Below are 20,150 nucleotides of genomic sequence, written 5' to 3'. Positions count from 1 at the left end.
TGATGCTTCATGAGCCATTTTCTGAATTTTCTCAACCCACTAGCTGATGTGCTCTGTTCAAAACAAGGCTCAAAGCATGCCCCATAGCCAACACAGGGCATCATCTGGTGGGGTCATGGATTATAGCAAATGTTTCATGAAGCGCTCATCTATTAGCATATAGTTTTTTAATTACACTGCTGAAATGTGCAATTTTTAATATTTATTGTGAATCAGAAGGAGAGTTATGTATACTAATGTTAGCATGCCCTTGGAGGGGTTAGGCAGCCAGTTGACCATAGACCCATAGAGGTTTTTGTTTCCTAATTGAAGTAGAACCCGCTTATAGGGATCATGGTTATAGTGATCAACTACTTATAAGGATCAAAAGGCTTGGGACAGTATCAATCCTATACAAATACTGTTAAAATAAATTGCTTATAGTAATCAAGAAGTCCGCTTACAGTGTTTTTGTAAAAAAAAAAAAAGAATGAAAATAGAAAAAAATAAGAACGAATAAATAGACAAACACATAAATAAAACATCTAAAATTACAATACAGCAATTCTTTTTTCTTCTTTTTTTTACTTGACTTTGATTGGCCTACTTTGCCTCGAAGGAACCTGTGAAGAACTGCTGGGTAGCTCCCTGAGGGTAATGCTGAGAGCCTGATACCAACGAGGACGTCATGGTGGTGGTAACAGAGGGCTTTGGTATGGGTACCAACACCTGCGACGAGGAGGAGGAAGAAGAGGAGCTTGCTGTACCATCCTGGGCAGAGATGAAGAATGCAACTGAAATTCTCCCTTACGCGCATTCAATACTCATCACAGATGCAATTTTGAAAACTGTAAATTTCCAAATAAAAATACTGAAAATTCACAGAATTCAGTTTGTTTTAGTTACCATATGTTTCAATTGGGTGACATGCGTAATATACAGACAATACATACCATGACGGGAATGGGTGGTAAGGGTGACCAAAACTGCTCCATTAGCATTTCTGCTAATGTAAACAGCTTTGATCAGAGGGGCTGCTGGGCAGAAAAGTGGGCGTGCTAAGTGCTAAGATTAGGCTGGACAGAATGGCTGGATTTAATGGCTGTTAAACAGGCGATATACCTGGCATGGTACAAAAAAGCAACTGTTGAAGGAAATGAGCCCAAGCTCAGATTCCAGGGCTCCCTAATACTTGCTCCCCAATGGTCAAATTCCTTTAGCAACACAAAGTCATGGGCCACGGCCCCCCATACGATGCACTGAGAGGGAGGGATCGATCTCATAGGCCACTCTAACAGGCCAGGGGCCGCTTATTAGGGAACCCTGTCATACACTCTGACTGAGGTAGACAAATATTGATGAGAGACTCAGGAACAGCCAGACACTGCTGTGCACCCCCCTGAAATGCACTCCCCCCCGAACCCATCTTGCTGACAAATTATTTATTAAAGCTATGAAGTTGTCTGCCTGCTACCTGATAATTTCCATGAAATAGGTGAAGAAAATATTATTTTTTTGCGAATATTAAAGATTTTTTTGAAGCATTTAAGTAATAAAAGATGAATGATTCTTCACCCTGGATGATTCAATATTTCATGCATTTCATACAATACATTTCAGAATGAAATGCCAGTGATGAAATGCTTATTATAATACAAATATTAGGCTTATGAAATCTCCTTACTAGGCAAATCAGTACAGAGCAGTACAATAAAGGTTGAATAAGGATCATTCAGACCTCTTTTCTCGTTAATGTGTAACTGAGTTCTCAGAGAAGTTGGGCAGGCGTTATCGTGCAAAGAATTAATGTAAGTCCGGAATTCTACCCAGAAATTTCTAAAACACTTTCTGGAGTTTTGTAGATGTTGGTTAACTCACAAGTCAAATTTTTAAAGGTAAGACATCTCTCATTTAATTACGTTTCAAGGCAGATACTTATGTAGGGTTACTCATGGTTTCTACTTTTTAAATGGGTCAAATCAATTAACAAATATCTTAAGCTATCCCTTTGTGTGCAATGGTTTATAGATGCCTTTTTAAAACTGCGTCATTTTGATTTTGCGTATTATTATAGTGAAACCGACATTTTGAATACTTGCATTTATTCTGCATTTTGTTAAGACTTTCTCCACTGTTATACATACATACATGAACATATTGCAAATACTGCATTTTGGTGAGCGATAAAATATATGACATGTTACACCGTGGATCCTCTGGCTTCAAATAAATCAGTTTCCAGTTTTTTACTGTAAGATTGGCCTCATTAGTGGTGGCATTCATGAATTCTAAGACTCATTCATTTGTAAAATAAAACTGACATATAATGTAGAATTTGCAGAATTGCCATAAATTGTTTTACAGAAGAGAGACACTGTGGGGAGGTAATACTATGGTGTCAGAAGGTTGTGGGTTTGAATCTTGCTGTTGACTCTTTGTGTGGAGATCGCATTTTCTCCCCATTTTTCTCTCAGTTTCCTTCAATCTTCTGATAACATGTAGTTAAGCTAGAATGATCTCTTTACATTGTATGCACTGTACACAGGTCTGTGCCCTGTGATGATCTGAGAAGCAGTTCTTTGTGCTTTGAGCTTGCTGGGATGATTCACTCAAACCCTGCATTGAATACTTATTCATAGAACACAAGGATGGATGTTGTACATCGTATTTTTGAAGAACAAGACAAGATGACTGTACCATTACCACTGATATTCTAACTAGAAACTGATGTGTATTGAACACAAACATGCTGTGCCACTTGAAATATGTTATTTGGGGCATTTCCGTTTTGGTTTTGTGATTAGCATCATATTTGTGTAAGCTATGTACTTCAGATGCAAACCTGTCAGCAATAATGATACACTTATGCACTCTAACATGTAGTTTAACTGAACACAGCACATATTGAGGGGAAGAGAAAACTGCCTATACACATAGTACATTTGAAGTATGTGTACAGCTATGGTGCACTGTGCTCATTTTACTACTCTGTTTGTGCTTATACAGTACATTAACCAGTTCTATGTATTTAAGAAAGTTGTACTCTTCACACTGGGTCGATGGAAACATCTGAACAATAGATCACAAGTGTTTTCAGCATTTTAATATTTCTAAATGGCCCATAGTGTGCAAATGTACTGTGTCATTCACCCAGACTGCTGTTAATGCCTTGGTGTGAATTGTTAGCTTGAATAAATAGATTAATTAGAGGGCAACTGCCCCCCTTCCATGTTTGGTTGATAAAACATTTGGTTAAATGCGTTGGTGGTTTTGTTGCTTGTTTTTTTTCTAAAATCATTTTTTTCTAAAAACATTTAAGCATATGCACTAATGAAACGTTAACGCTAATGGTTTCCCATTGCTATCCATAATTATTTAAGTTTCTATGCATTTCAAAACTGATGCATCCTATCCAAAAAATTAATTTGTTAAAGGCAACTGTGAACAATAAGCATTATAAATGAGCATAGAAAAAAAAATTATAAGGACTATTTCTACAAAGAGGCATCAAACCCTATCTCTTATTTAACAGAATATTTTGTTATATGTATATGAAGTAGTTGAATATTTATCTTATGTCATAATCAAATGTAATAGAATGTGTTATGTTTAATTTGCTGCTATCTTCATCAAATGTATAAAGTGTAAAGTAATACTTGGAATAACATTTTCAAAAATCAGTTGTTTTAACAGCAACAGTACAGCCGCATAAGTGTTTAGGGTTTTATGGATTTACCCCACAGTCTAGTGAGATATTTCAGGTGAATTTGTAACTATTCATTAGAGGAGTGTGTGACATAGAAAGAGGTATGTGCACCGTGTTTCTGACCATTTAACAGGCTTAAAATCACTGTAAGTGTTCTCCTTTGATCCTTGTCATTGTAATACTAACCATGGTGACTGCTGTTAATGTTTAAATGTTAAGCATGAGCCATTTGGAGCCTCTTTCAAAAACTAAGAGTGATGAGGATCATGATAAGTTATTAAAAGTTAGGCAAATATTGCAAAATGTTTTCCAGGTAAAGCTGAAAACCAGAAAATAACCAGCAGTACAATACAAATCTATGCTTCATCTTTTCTTTCCAGGGTCTGCTGTTCAACTGAGCACTGCAATGTGAAATTCCTGACCATGCATTTTTCCAGTATAATTAGTGTCATGCTGCAAGGCGTAAATCACACCATCACCCGGGTGACAGGGTGCACTGGCGACAGAATTACACTTAATGTTGTACCAGGAGAGTGTGATAGATCATTTAATTTAAAACTCGTACCATTTTCTTTTGGGGGGAGGATTCAGAAGCCAGTAATCTAAATTATGGACATTCCACATTAATGTGTGTGGGGGGGGGGCATCCTCCCGGGACCAGCAGACGAAGCCAAATGGCAAAGTCCCAATTCTTACTGTCCCAATTTTAACATTTCAGTGTTAAAGCAGGGGGCAGGCAGATGATGGCAGGCAGTTGCTGGTATTGCTTCAGATGGCAGGATGAACAGTGGTACGGCAGCAGGGCATACAGGGAAGATGGCACTGGCAGAAGGGCGAGCAGGCCGGACAGACGCTACTGGTAGTGGAGATGTCGCTGCTAGTGGGGTAGGCAGGATATCTTGATAATTTGGGGTCTCCAGGAAGCACACCCCAGCGAGAGCAGGGGAAATAAAATTAGCAATTAGCCAAAGCAGGGAAGACTAGAGGCAGTGCAAACAGTTAGGTGAGTGCAGTATGTACTGTAGCTCCAGCAGATAAGGCTATGGCAGCATAAGTAGGAGGGAGAGGCAGGTGGGAACGCAGGCATGGGGAGTCCCTGAAATGTCAGCACTCCAATTCCACAAGGGGGTGTGAAGCTAGAGTGACAGACTGACAGTTCAGCTCATCCAAAGCCAATGGCACCGATCCCCACCCAGCTCTACACCTCACACTATAGGTCTAACTGGGAGTGAGCAGTTAGCTAGAGCTAGAACTAGAGTCCCTATAGGCTGGACTAAACAAATGTGTTTTTAGTCTAGACTTGAATATTGAGAGTGAGCTTTACTTATGTTCATTTATTTAATTTGTCTTCATTTTAGTTATTTTATTTCCCATCCTTTATTGTTGTATATGTGATCTCCTTTAGTTGCTTGTCCAATGTCTGATAGGTTTGCTCAAAACTGTTTGGAATTGTACCATGCCATTTATGTCTGTATAAAACCTCCAAAGTCTAAATAAAGTTTGGAAGAAAAAAAAACATGGCAGCGCGCCAGCTATCGCTTTGCAATCTGGGATTTGTAGTGCCAGTGATGTGCGTACTATGTACACGGGGGCCAGTTCTGATAGACATAAGATATTATTATTTCTAAGTATGCTTACTAATGCGATTTTTAGTTTTCCCCATGTTTCTCTGTTTTACCTTTTCTTTTTTTCTTTAACAGAGTGAATTTGATGTGACAAGCCAGACACATGGCAAAGGATACCTGGTCATCAGCAGGGAAACGGCTGGATTTTACTGCTCCCAAGTCTCATAAGCTCCTGTCATACTCCTATGACTGAATTCTGTGAAGGATGGAAGACGCTGGTCATCTGTTTAATGTTTAGCTCTAAGGATGACTTCTAATGTTGCTTAATTTAACATTGGTTATTTGGAATATTAAACTAACAATGAGATTTTATTTGTATTCCCTGATCCTTTTGGGGTTCAGTGGTGCCATCTCTACTTACGGCCCCTACCAAAGGGCTCAGAAGAAGGGGGATATAATCCTGGGAGGACTTTTTCCAATTCACTTCGGCATTGCATCCAAAGATCAAGACTTGGCAACACGACCAGAATCAACAGAATGTGTAAGGTAATAGCAAAAAATTCCATGTCATGAAATGATTGTCACTGGTACCACAGGGTTCAATTTTAGGACCACTATTGTTCCTGATTTACATTAATGATATTGACATGAATACATACAGTAAACTGGTTACATCTGCAGACAACACCAGGCTGGGTGGTGTAGCAGATACTGATCTAGCAGCACAGAGGCTACAGTGGGACCTTGAATTAATTAGCGACTGGGCTGATACCTGGCAGATGAAATTTAACATAGATAAATGTAAGGTAATCCATGCAGGGAGCAGAAATATGAAGTACAGATATTTTATGGGTTCCACTGAAATAAAGGTAGCTGATTATGAGAAGGACCTCAGTGTGTATGTTGATGCTTCCATGTCCCACTCTCGCCAGTGTGGGGAAGTAATTAAAAAGACCAATAGGATGTTGGGTTACATCTCTAGGTGTGTGGAATTTAAGTCAAGGGAGGTGATGCTACGATTATATAATTCCTTGCTAAGACCCCACCTAGAATATTGTGTGCAGGTTTGGTCACCATACCTTAAGAAGGACATTGCTGCCTTAGAAAAGGTGCAACTTAGGGCTTCGAGAATGATTCCTGGTCTTAGAGGAATGTCTTATGAGGAGAGGTTAGCTGAGCTGAATCTGTTTAGCCTCGAGCAAAGGAGACTAAGGGGGGACATGATCCAGGTCTATAAGATTGTAACAGGTCTGGATGCTGTTCAGCCAAATGGCTATTTCAATATTAGTTTAAATACTAGAACTCCTGGCCATAAATGGAAATTAGCGGGAGAACATTTTAAAATTAATTTGAGGAAGCACTTCTTTACACAGCGTGTAGTTAGAGTATGGAATAGTCTTCCTGCTAGTGTAGCGCAAGCTAAAACCCTGGGTTCCTTTAAGTCAGAGCTAGATAAGGATTTAACAACTCTGAGCTATTTGTTAAGTTCTCCTCAAATGAGCTTGATGGGCCAAATGGCTTCCTCTCGTTTGTAAATGTCTTATGTTCTTATGGCCCAGTTGCTGATTATGACAGTAATGGCCCAGTTGCTGATGATGACAGTGATGGCCCAGTTGCTGATGATGACAGTGATGGCCCAGTTGCTGATGATGACAGTGATGGCCCAGTTGCTGATTATGATAGTAATGGCCCAGTTGCTGATGATGACAGTGATGGGCCAGTTGCTGATGATGACAGTGATGGCCCACTTGCTGATTATGACAGTAATGGCCCAGTTGCTGGTTATGACAGTAATGGCCCAGTTGCTGATGATGACAGTGATGGCCCAGTTGCTGGTTATGACAGTGATGGCCCAGTTGCTGGTTATGACAGTAATGGCCCAGTTGCTGATGATGACAGTGATGGCCCAGTTGCTGGTTATGACAGTGATGGCCCAGTTGCTGGTTATGACAGTATTGGCCCAGTTGCTGATGATGACAGTGATGGCCCAGTTGCTGGTTATGACAGTGATGGCCCAGTTGCTGGTTATGACAGTAATGGCCCAGTTGCTGATTATGACACTAATGGCCCAGTTGCTGATGATGACAGTGATGGCCCAGTTACTCACATCCCTTCCTTTCATTAACACACTAATAAACTCTTAGGTAGATGATTTCATCTTTCAGTTAAATGTCTATACCAGCAAAATGCCCTTTACTTTTGTAAAGACTATACATTGTATATCAAGTCTTGTGAAAATAGATTCATTACTGATATTACTTCAAAAATTAACTGCTTTGGCTAGTTTGAATAGTAATTTGTTATGACCACAACTTTTACTGTTTTAAATCAAAGTCAGCTGCTGTCTTTTTGTTTGGTGCTTGGCATTTCATATGGAGTGAGTCTGCTGAATTTGGTTTTCAGACCAAATACAAAAACAAATCAATTGTGAAAAATTCACTATGTTTGGAGTGGCCCTCCTCTGGACAGTATCATTTTCTCAGGAAATTTCAGATGTCTTCTCTCACGGGCTCATCCAGGGTCAGCTGTACTTTATCATGGGCCCCTAGGCATAGCTTTATTTGGGAGCCCCCCCGCCTCTTCCATTTATAAAGGAACCATCTGGGACTTTTTTGATGCAAAGTCATTAATTACGGCATCACATGACATCTGCTGGGAGAGCTCTCTATTGATGCCTTTGACTTATTATGGCAAGCAGGTAATTCTGAGGAAGCTTCTGTTGAGAAACTTCTTTCTGTAGGTGCTACAGTACAGGCAGTCCCCAGGTTATGAACTACATCTGCTTTGGCTTTATGTAGAATTTGTAAATCAGAACAATAATAATGCAGTACATAATAACAGTGATAATAATGTCCAAACCAATGTGGGATTGTGTGACCACAATTCTGAGAGCTGGTGATTCTCATGGAGGAATCTTAGAAGCTGTATTGGTATACACTTATGCATCGCTTAATGTCCACCACTATATACCGTATTGGATAGAATGTAACTCAGATGATAAGCAAAACGTCTATTTTTGAATGCAGTGCTGGTAGATTTCTTGTTTTATGTTGTTTTATGTTAACCCTGCACAAAACTTGTTATATTCTGTTTTACTTTAGTTTGTTGTTCCTAGTCTCTCCTTGTGTAGAAAACCCTCAGTGTTTGCTAATGTTTCCTCATCTATAGCGCCTGGTAACTGTAGTATACCCCACCTTTTCCTTGTTGCCCTGAATCCTTAGTGATTGGATAGTTTGCTTATTTCTCACATGTTACTTGTCTTCTCTTGTTAGTAGTGTTCTTGTAGTGTGTTAGTGGTGTGCCTGCTTTTGTTCTGTTCCTGATTGGATCATTGTGGTTGTTACTATGTGTTAGTTCCTGTGTCATTTAATGTTACACCCCTTCCTCAGTCCCACATGTCTTAATTGTAGTTTTAGTGATTGTTTTCTTTGTGGTTTGTTTAGTTATTTCTTGTTCTGCGTGTTTTGTTTTTGACCACTCTCTTTCCTTTTATTTTCTGGTTCTGCCTTTATGTTCTATCATGTTATTAAACCCCTTTGTTGAGTGGATTGTCTCTCCTTCATGATGCCCCACTATAACAGATCTACCAACTAGTGTACTCTTCAGCAAGGGCTTGAGAGTGCACTTTAGCAACAGGTTCAGATATAGTCTGCTACACCTTGACTACAACATTACTGCCTGTGACCTGAATACCTCACAATAAAATACACCGTGCCAGGGGGGGATACAATTAAATTTGGTGGGAACTGTCAAATCGCGAATACGGGACAAATTGCTTCAAATCTTGGTTTAAAACAGGACACAACATTTTGTGGCAACTCTAGTCCAACCAATAAAATTCTATTAAACTATCTCTGTCCATACCAGCAGTAGCGTTACCAACTGGTATCTGGCATGACACTCATACTTTCACACTCCCATGGTCATGCAAGAAGTCTTACAGCAAATCCAAATGATTCTATTACAAACCTAAAGTTAGCTAGCTCAAAAGCGTTGGGGTAGATACATGTAAATGTGTGTGCATGTGTGTACAAACTTGTCTCAAAAGGTTGGCAACCCTGAACCAGATGCAGATGTCTAGCGGCCTAAATTAAAGTGATTCATTAGGCAACAAACAGATTATGCAGTAAAATGTGCCCACATTTTAGCATATCAAAGTAACATATCATAGTGAGGAAACAAATTTGTGTGTGTGTGTGTGTGTGTGTGTGTGGGGGGGGGACCAACTTCATACTGATGCCTATAGAATGTGACGTCATAAAAGTTGATGTAGGTGTAATGGCCAGGTGTCCCAGAACTTTTGTCCATATAATTTTAATTATTATTTGTATTTTATTTTAATTTCCTTATTTTCTAAGGTTATTTCTATGCTTTGGTTGACAGGTATAACTTCCGTGGTTTCCGTTGGCTGCAAGCAATGATCTTTGCTATCGAGGAGATCAACAACAGCAGTAAACTCCTGCCTAACATCACTCTCGGCTATCGTATCTTTGACACTTGCAATACTGTGTCTAAGGCCTTGGAGGCTACTCTTAGCTTTGTGGCACAAAACAAAATTGACTCCCTCAACTTGGATGAGTTCTGCAATTGCACAGAGCATATTCCTTCTACTATTGCCGTTGTAGGCGCTACGGGATCAGGAGTTTCTACAGCTGTGGCCAACCTTTTGGGCCTGTTTTACATCCCACAGGTAAGTACAACTTTTTCACCATATATAATTTGAAATATCAATATACCAGCTAAGCAAAAGGCCAATTGTTTTTACTTTTAATGAAAATACAATGTGCACTGAGATACTTAACAGTGCAAAAAATGGATATCATTCTGTCATACACCCATTCATGTGCAATAAATGGCTATCTGAGTAGAGTCATGATGATCTGGAGGAAGTATAATTTTAATTGAATGGTGAGCCACCCTGGGGGGCGGGGGGGTATTTGAAATAAGCGTCTCCTATCAGCTACTGGTGAACCACGGTAAAATTCCCAACGGTTAGAATCACTGTTTCATATATATATATATATATATATATCAAATATTTGATAATTAAATGACCATTAAAAACATGGTTGATCACTTGTTGAAAAACGTTAAATACTATCCAACATCAACAAAGGTTAGCAAGAGTCTCGTGGATGCAGCCGTGCAAGCGAAGGATGCAACATGGGTTTGTTCTGAGTCAGTCAATACATGGCGGTTGGAAGTTCCAGTGCTCCAGAATTTATTCCCTAGGAAAAATTTGGATTTTTTTTCTCTCAACCTTAGAATATACACCTAAAGCCTAATAGCTTAACTTGGACACCATGTTTGCCTGCCTAATTTATCTGGTAATGCATTGCATTAGTTGTACCTTCAAATGCCTTTATAATGCATTCATTGAACATTCAGTGCACTTTCATAATGCATTCATAATAGGTTGTCTCATAAAGCATTCATAATGCATAATAAACATGGCTATAATGTGTTATGCCTTTTGATAAATATTTATAGCCATGTTTATAATGCTTCATGAATGCAGTTTTATTTGTTATGAATGTGTTTATAAATTAGTAAAAAACATGGCCTTAAGTAAAGCGTTACCAACCAATCAAACCTGAAATAATTGTTGACAAATGGCATATCACATTTTCATTTAAGAACATTTTTCTCACAATTTAGTTTAGACTTGGTTGGCACACCATGTAATAAAACTTGTTTGAGGAAGTAGCAACAATCGCAGTAACCCTTGTTAAATCTATTTTTTTCTTTCAGATTCCTGATAGGGAATTGGTCTTTTATTCTAGTGGCATGTTGTTAGAGTGTTTCCGGTTCTTTATGTAAACTGATTTGCGTTAACTATTTTTAACTTTATTAGAAGTTGTCCTTTTCGTTGATCACTCTCTTTTTCACGGTAAAGATCAGCTACGCTTCTTCAAGCCGCCTTCTCAGCAACAAAAACCAGTACAAATCCTTCATGAGGACCATCCCGACAGATGAGTACCAGGCCACTGCCATGGCTGACATAATCGATTTCTTCCAGTGGAACTGGGTCATAGCAGTTGCCTCAGATGATGACTATGGACGACCAGGTATTGAAAAATTTGAGAAAGAGGTGGAAGAACGAGACATTTGCATTCACCTGAATGAGTTAATTTCACAGTACTTTGAGGAGGAGCGCATACAAGCACTTGTGGACCGCATTGAGAACTCTTCCGCCAAAGTTATTGCGGTTTTCGCTAGTGGACCAGACATGGAGCCACTCATCAAAGAGATTGTCAAACGCAACATTACTGACCGTATATGGCTAGCCAGTGAAGCTTGGGCTAGTTCTTCTTTAATTGCAAGACCCGAGTTTTTCCATGTTGTGGGCGGCACTATTGGCTTTGCACTCAGAGCAGGTACGATACCAGGTTTCAAGAACTTCCTGCAACAAGTGCAACCAAAGAAGTCATCTCACAATGAGTTTGTTAGGGAATTCTGGGAAGAGACTTTTAATTGTTATCTGGAAGGCAGTCCAAGACGTGATAACATAAAAAATGGGTCCAGGCCTCTTTGTACTGGTGAAGAGGACATTACAAGTGTAGAAACACCATATTTGGATTACACTCATCTACGCATCTCCTATAATGTGTATGTGGCTGTCTATTCCATTGCACAAGCCCTGCAAGACATTCTAACTTGCACTCCAGGAAATGGACCATTTACCAACAATTCCTGTGCCGATATAAAGAAAGTGGAAGCATGGCAGGTAAACATGGTCATTCACGAAAACATAAAAGTTTCCCAAGTAATGAGTTACAAAGGTCTTTTTAATTCTATTCAATATGCACATTCTTTAATTATTGCATATAGCAGTTGTAATATAGTTTCCATGTTAATGTATCTACTAAAAAGAATCTATAAGTAAATAATCCTACCTAATTATAGGTGGGTGCTACCTATCTCGTCTCTTTTATTTATGTTCAATAACAGTCCAGTTATTTCCCAGGTACTCAAGCAACTGAGACACTTGAACTTCACAAACAGCATGGGAGAGCAAGTAGACTTTGACGAGAGTGGAGATATACTCGGGAACTACACAATCATCAACTGGCATCGGTCCCCTCTAGATGGCAGTGTGGTGTTTGAAGAGATCGGTTATTACAACATGCTTGCTAAGAAAGGAGCTCGGCTCTTCATTAATACATCTAAAATATTATGGAATGGATATCTAAAGCAGGTACGACTATGGGCACCAAGAAATCCTATAATATTACAGATTTTGCAGTTATGATGGGCTCCACATTTCAAGCACCAACTAATTAAAAAGATTACAAAAATAGGACCTACCAGAAATGCTTATTATTCTTAAACCACTTCTACTACATTCATAAACATGGTCTGGTTTAAACCCTGACAGTCATGAAATGTCAACAGATCATAAACCAGTTTCTAAAGGTGTTACTTATACTGACAAACTTGAACTGTATAGATTTTCACACTGCCAAAAAAGTTGTCTCAGTAACTTTTATGAAATGTACTTGGTCATACTTTACTTGAGGGGACAAGAATAATGTACTAGTACATGCTTACTTAATGCATTAATTAACTAATAACTAAATGTTATTTATGTACTGATCTCATGCTTGTTCATTGCATCATTCATTAATCATGACAGTTCATGTTTTCCAGTCAGGCACTATATTAGTTAACAGATAACTAATTAGTTAATAATGGTAGGACTTCACTTGAGAGCAAAAATTACTTAACTCATTTACTACTGAAGAACAAATCATGAACTAATATAGGTTTCCCCATGAAATGCATAAACTGTCATGATTGATTAATGATGAATGAACATGGAATCAGTACTAAACAAACACTTAGTTACTGGTTAATTAATGCATTAATGCAATGTACTACAACATGATTCATGTTTCCTCAAGTAAAGTGTTACCATGAAGTTTTTAATTTGTATTGAATATTTAGACCAGTGTTTTTATGCATTTTAAATGGCGACAAGATGATTATTGGGTAGCATCTTTGACTAAATTTGCAGTGCTTGAATTACATTAAGATGTAGATTTGGCCTAATTCAATAACTCCATCAGTCATCCATCCTTCCAAATGAAATGTGGTTATCTGAAGTGGTGCACTGGTCAAAGCACTGGTCATGTGCAGCCTCCATTTGAGAGCTTTGTCGATCCCCCCTTTCGGCATAAACTGTGTGCAGTGTGACCTTAAAATACATTCAGTTCCTTTAAAAAGCTTGTATGATTTTTATGTTTGATATTTGGTATGATATACTGACTCATTTTAGTAATATTAATATAAATTGGATCCATGAGTCATGTGAAACATTTAAAAATATTTTATGTATATGTATTTTTTCTTTAATATATTTATATATATTCATCCAGCTCTTCTTTTCAAAATGTTTTACAGTATATTTTTCCAGTTTTTCTTCTATTTTACTTAATAGGTTTAGCATTTACATTTAATTCCATCATACTCTTGCGAGCGTCTTTTAACTAGAAATTGCACTTAGAGAGAAGCTGCATACTCAGTGGACTGTTCCCTACCATCCGCTCATAGCGTCTGATAGGCTGTGGACCCTCACGACCCGGAATAGGACAAGTGGTTAGAGAAAATGGATGGATGGAGACACTACATGCTATTAGATTTAATGGACGTGAGACAAAAAAAGATCATTTTACTTACAAAAATAGCAATTAATTTGAATAAAGGATTATCTCTTTCAGGATATAAAACTGTGGATAGGTCATAATAAAGAGGTTGAAATTATATTCATTAAGCACTTTACAGTCCAGCAGCCACAGAGATCTGTTTCAAACCTCGCTAAGGACTTACATTTGCATTCATCTAATCAAGACATTTTACTGAAATACATTTCAAATTAATAAACATCTGAGTGCTTTGTTGTTTTATACAGATTTTAACTGGTAAATAGTTAATTTGATCTGTGTCACGTCCGGCTCGTCCGATCCTCGTGTGTGTCACGCCCCCCCCATTACCTCGTGTTACTTCCTGATTGTAATCACCTGTTGCCTGTTATGTTCAGCCTGTCTTGTGTATTTAGTCCGTGTTTCCGTTTGTTTCCCCAGTCCGGTCATTGTATTGTCTATGCTTTATTGCCTGCCTTTTCGTCCGATTACACCCCGTGTTCCCTGAAGTCTGGCTTCTGATGGGTTTGTCTGCGCTCTGGGTGCTTATTGACGTGACAATCTGATCATTAGTGTTATCTTCACCTCTTTCTCATTCATAAATCAGGTGCCTTTTTCTAACTGTAGTGAAGATTGTGAACCAGGAACCAGAAAGGGGATTATAGAAAGCATGCCGACCTGTTGCTTTGAATGCACAGAATGTTCAGATGGAGAATACAGTGACCATAAAGGTGAGACGCCAGGATCTGAAATGCTTTGAACATTCTTACACTTAAAAAATGTCATATTATGTTTGGAATTTTTTGTTTCAGATGCAAGTGTATGCACCAAATGCCCAAACAACTCCTGGTCAAATGACAATCACACGTCCTGTATTCTTAAGGACATTGAATTTCTTTCATGGACAGAACCATTTGGGATAGCATTGACTTTGTTTGCTATGCTCGGGATTTTCTTGACATCTTCTGTACTCGGAGTTTTTGTCAGGTATCGCAACACCCCAATCGTCAAAGCCACCAACAGAGAACTTTCCTACCTGCTTCTTTTCTCACTCATCTGTTGCTTCTCCAGCTCTTTAATTTTTATTGGGGAGCCTCAAGATTGGACGTGCCGTTTACGGCAGCCTGCTTTCGGGATTAGCTTCGTTCTTTGCATCTCATGCATACTGGTAAAGACAAATCGTGTACTTCTTGTATTTGAGGCTAAGATTCCAACCAGCCTGCATCGCAATTGGTGGGGTTTAAAGTTGCAGTTTTTTTTAGTATTCATGTGTACATTGGTTCAAATTATGATATGCGTGGTCTGGTTGTACAATGCACCCCCTGAAAGCTATAGCAACCATGACATGGATGAAATCATTTTCATTACCTGCAATGAAGGATCACTAATGGCTCTAGGGTCCCTTATAGGGTACACATGCCTTCTTGCTGCAGTCTGTTTTTTCTTTGCATTCAAGTCACGGAAGCTACCCGAGAACTTTAATGAAGCCAAATTCATCACTTTCAGTATGCTAATTTTCTTCATTGTCTGGATTTCCTTTATTCCCGCTTACATAAGCACTTATGGCAAGTTTGTGTCAGCAGTAGAAGTCATTGCAATACTGGCCTCCAGCTTCGGATTACTGACCTGTATATTCTTCAACAAAGTGTACATCATCCTTTTAAAACCATCCCGGAACACTATTGAGGAGGTCAGATGCAGCACAGCTGCCCATGCCTTCAAGGTAGTAGCTAGGGCTACATTACGGCATAACACGGTATCCCACCGGAGGTCTAGCAGTGAAGAGGGCTCATCTGTTCCAACTCCATCGTCATCTACCAGCTTAAAGAGCACAGAAGATGTGTCTGGCTACCTCAACGGTCGACAAAAAGGACATAAACCGAAGGTGAGCTTCTGCATGGGCACAGTCTTCTTTCAGCAGTAATATCTTAAAGGGACCTATTACGCTCATTTTCACTGTGCATAATTTTATTTTTGGGGTCTACTAGATTTAAAACTGATAATAATACATTTTATTAGTGGGCGCCTCTCAAAACTCTCAAGGTCACCTTACAAGACAAAAACACACAGTACAAAAGATTAAACAATACAATAACAAATAAATAAAAGAAACAAAATAGATAAAACAAAAATAAACAAAACAAACAATTGGATGTATATTTACATCCTTCAGTGTTCCAAAAGCACATTACTTTTCTCTTACTGCTGATCTCTATTCACCCTCTATCCAAAACGCACTGTTAGAGCTTTAGGCCCACCCCGTATGCCCAGCATGCTCTGATTGGTCAGCTTACACATGTGGTCAGGTTGCCCTACACATTCTGCCCCTATCTTGGGGTGTGCAGACAGGTCCTTGCAGGTAGGCGGCCAATAAGGATTGTGTTATAAGGTGACCTCACCAGGTCATGGAATCAAGGATTTTTCAGGAAGATTAGAGAAGCCTGCTTTCTGTGGTGCGAGTTACTCGCTTTGGCATGTACTTTGTTCCTTATAACTTTGCAGACTGTTTACAATGCATTTGTTTTCCTTGCAGAACAAAGATGTTGGTGATGAAAACTTCAGGACAGCAAGCAACAGCCCTTCACATGACTCTTTTGGAATAAACAGCAGAGAGGAACATGGAGTGCATGACTAAAGGAACAGTTACTTTTCTGCACAGTACATTGAATACGTTTTAAGGCACATATCTTGACTAATCTCTGGATTACTATAGAATTATGTGGACCTTTATAATTTATGTAAATATGTAGATCTGGTTTTTCAGAGAATCTTTTGGGGACGTACATTACCAGTCAAAAGTTCAGACACGCCAAGGCACCTGTCGCATCACATGACCTGGCCACCTGACCTGAATGCTTTAGAAATGGTTTTGGAGAAGTTTGACCAGAGAGTGAAGGAAAAGTGGCCAATGAGTGCTCAGCATATGTGGGTCCTCCTTCAGGACAGCTGGAGAAGCATCCCAGGAGGCCACCTCATGGAACTGGCATAGAGGGGACAGTAGGGTCAGCCAGTGCCTGGAGCAACTGGGGTTAAGGTCCTTTATCAAGGGCCCAGTGGTGGGATCAATCTGCTGAACATAGGATTCGAACTGGCAACCTTCTGAGTCCCAACCCACAGAGCTGCCCCCACCCCAACAAATGATTTTTTTTGGTTAATACTTTTTGGTCAGTGCATAATTCCATATATGGCTTTTGTTATGTTTTTATAACTATGCTAAAGTGTCAAGAATCTTACAAAAAAGCCTTTCTATGGGTAGGTGTGTCCAAACGTTTGACTGTTACTGTATTCCTGTAAAACCCAAACATTGTGTAATACACAGTTCCATATATAAAGTACTGGGAAGAAGTCTTAGGCACTCAGAGAAAATGTTTGCTATTTATCTGGGTAGTAAGTGTATATTTGCTCAGAAAATTAAAACTACAGTATGCAAAATTACAGTAACACAATAAAAACTAACTATTCTTCTACTTTCCAAAAATTTACTGATATCTTCTTGGATAGCTAGAAGAACATCACTTCAGTTCCCAAACCTTCTCCTCAGGGGCACCCCAGCAATTCCGTGTATTCCTTAAATTTCACCACCAGCTCACTTAGTTAACTTTATATCTTTATGAAGTATTGATTAGCCAAAGAACGTGCGTTAGTGGTTTAGTCAAAAAATACTGGTGCATTGGATTGTTACTGCAAATCCTGGGGTGACTTTAGGAGAGGTACTGAAATGGATAAGCTGACACACTTTGACAAACATGTTTTAAACCAACATGAGGATCAACTGAACATCATTTACTTTGACTGCCTGAGACATAGTACCCCGTGTGTGTGTGTGTATGTATATATATATGGAATCGTGTATATGTTTAGCTTGTATATACATATATACAGTGATCTTTGCACATTTTAAACTACCAAACCAAAATGTAAGTGTATGACATTATTTTCAATAATATAATATCAATAATGATTCATTTCATATCCATGTTTGCAGTCAGGTTTAGTTTCTATATTTGTAGGGGAATCTTCTTCTTATTGACAAAAACATACTTATCATACTCTCTCTTGTACAATGATATGTTCTATAAAATAAAAACATAATAGGCTCAAGTTTTGGTTAATATAAAGAAGTTTTAATTGTGCATCTCCTCACTATTACTCTCAGTCAGGGTGCCAGGACACATGGGACACAAACGCACACCTTGGGTGATTTAGAAAAATTCTGTTGACCGCGTGTCTTTGGACTGCAGGAGGAGGCTCACATAACACGGGGAGGAGACGCAAACTCACACGGGGGGAACAGCGGGGGGAGTCAAGCCCGCAAATGAAAAGAGTGAATAGCTAACAATGTGACATTCCTTTTTCCAATCACTGAAAAACTATATAGCTAACAAAACTACTGAAGCTGAAAATATACAGTCCAAACAGATTTTCTGTTAGTTCATAATTCAGTGGTCACTGGCAAAAGAGAACCAATATAATGAAACTAGATTACCATGTATAAATAGCCTTCTTTATAACCTGAAATTTATTATTGAATCGTCAAGGTGTTTATAACTTTGACTCACTCAACAATAGCAAGCGCTCACTTTCATCATTTTTTTTCAAAAATTGTCTTGGCAAGAAGACTCAAGAAATTCTGATCATGCAATCATGATCATAGTCTGTCTATCATTTATTTTCATTGGGTTACATATTTTCCAATACTGATAATTAGTTTGACGTAATTTTATTCTACATGCATGTTCATTAAATCAGTACAATTTAAATAAACTGACCATACAACACTATTTACAACATATAATTTTAGTTAAGAGACTGGATTTCAGTACAGGCTCTAGACACCCATGATCCTTGACCTTTTTTTGTGGGGTTGGAATAAAATATACATTTTATATGTAAAGCTTAATTATTGTCTGGTTTAACTGTTACGCCTGTGTCCACAAGACCCGGCATGCAGCTGAGAAGATCACCTGGACCTCTCCGCCCTTCGTTGATGATATGACACGATGTGCCCGAAAGCAGCGTCACGTTGCTATTTGCACTGTTACTGCCACTATTTCCAAAATTATTTATCATAATTTATCTTTCATTTTATTAATTATTTACTAGTACTTACCACTTATATGCTCTTCTGCTTACATCATTACCCATTCTAAACATTCCATCATTGTTTAGTTTTACTTCATGTGTCAATGTTGCAAAAATGTTGAAGCCCCCCACCCCACCCCACCCTTTGTACGTCCGATTATTATTTTGCATCACTGTGTGAAGTGTACTGATCATGGTTGGTGTGACAATAAAGCCCCACTTCACTTGACCTGACTTGACTTACCTACTGTGATACTCAAACTTTTACATCAATAATAAGCCAGATATAAATTGCAGGAAGCGAACACAGGATTAAATGAACTTCATTAAGTAACAAGCATAAATTAATTATTCTCTTTACCAGACCTGTACTCAGAGTACAAAAACTACACATACAGAACTGAACATAGACAATATGAAGTTAATTAGCACATTACCATTGGAGCCACGAATACTATCACTGCTAATTGTTAGAATGTAAATTGAATACAAACCTATTCTAGATAACATTATATAAAACATAACACCTACTGTTTCATACAGAAAGACATGGAAAGTCCACAAATGTGCTATTCTGTGACATAATTTCTGCTACCAATTACAGCAACAAATTTTCTACTCTTTCTCAGAAAACTTTTAATAAGCAATAATGATTCTGCTCCAAAAAGGCCCAGCAGAAGTTGCACCAATCAGGTCCTGAAGGATAATGAATGCAATAGATGGCAATTTCCCATCTGACTGATTTGGAGATCTTCAGCCGTCCTGCCTGTGCCAGGGCCAGCGGGCACCTGCCAGCGGGCACCTGCCAGCACCCAGCATCCGGCACTCCTGGCTGAGGAGAGGAAGGTGAGAACCATCTAGACTTTCCTTCACCCCAAGCATTCCTGGGACTGGCTGGATGCTTTGGTTACTTTGTTCTCAATCTCTCCTCTCTAGCCAGCCCCTGCTCCAGCAGATAAAGGAGACATCCACCACTGAACAGGTCATCCTGGACTCCCCATGGGATTGCAGGTAGTCTCTCTTGCACGAACAGTGGCTTCCCTCACGATCTGTCCCCCTTGAGTCCCCCTCAAGAGCCAATGCGGGGTCCCAGCATGATGCTTTTGGGGGGGGGGGGGGGGGGGCGGAGAGGGGTGGTGTGATGCAAAGGCCCACTGAAAATCCACTGCACACAAG

The 20,150-nt window shown here is 39.0% G+C and overlaps 1 protein-coding gene across 3 annotated transcripts; it reads left to right on the top strand.

The window, feature by feature from the left end:
• The first annotated feature begins 1,777 nt into the window (after positions 1-1,777).
• casr (calcium-sensing receptor) lies at positions 1,778-19,098 on the top strand. 3 transcript variants are annotated; one of them, XM_072702336.1, is made up of 8 exons: positions 1,778-1,874; positions 5,386-5,796; positions 9,634-9,940; positions 11,147-11,977; positions 12,218-12,448; positions 14,500-14,623; positions 14,705-15,777; positions 16,426-19,098. In XM_072702336.1, the coding sequence occupies exons 2-8, from the start codon at positions 5,567-5,569 to the stop codon at positions 16,525-16,527; spliced, it is 2,898 nt and encodes a 965-aa protein (XP_072558437.1). In that variant the 5' UTR covers positions 1,778-1,874; positions 5,386-5,566; the 3' UTR covers positions 16,528-19,098. The 3 variants fall into 3 exon arrangements, with proteins under 3 accessions (XP_072558437.1, XP_072558438.1, XP_072558439.1); XM_072702337.1 differs by lacking the exon at positions 1,778-1,874 and adding an exon at positions 4,504-4,570; XM_072702338.1 differs by lacking the exon at positions 1,778-1,874 and having other exon boundaries at positions 5,697-5,791.
• Positions 19,099-20,150: the final 1,052 nt, after the last annotated feature.

Source organism: Paramormyrops kingsleyae, chromosome 18, assembly GCF_048594095.1.
Source record: "Paramormyrops kingsleyae isolate MSU_618 chromosome 18, PKINGS_0.4, whole genome shotgun sequence".
Lineage (NCBI taxonomy): Eukaryota > Metazoa > Chordata > Actinopteri > Osteoglossiformes > Mormyridae > Paramormyrops > Paramormyrops kingsleyae.
This window is presented reverse-complemented; position numbering and strand designations above follow the sequence as displayed.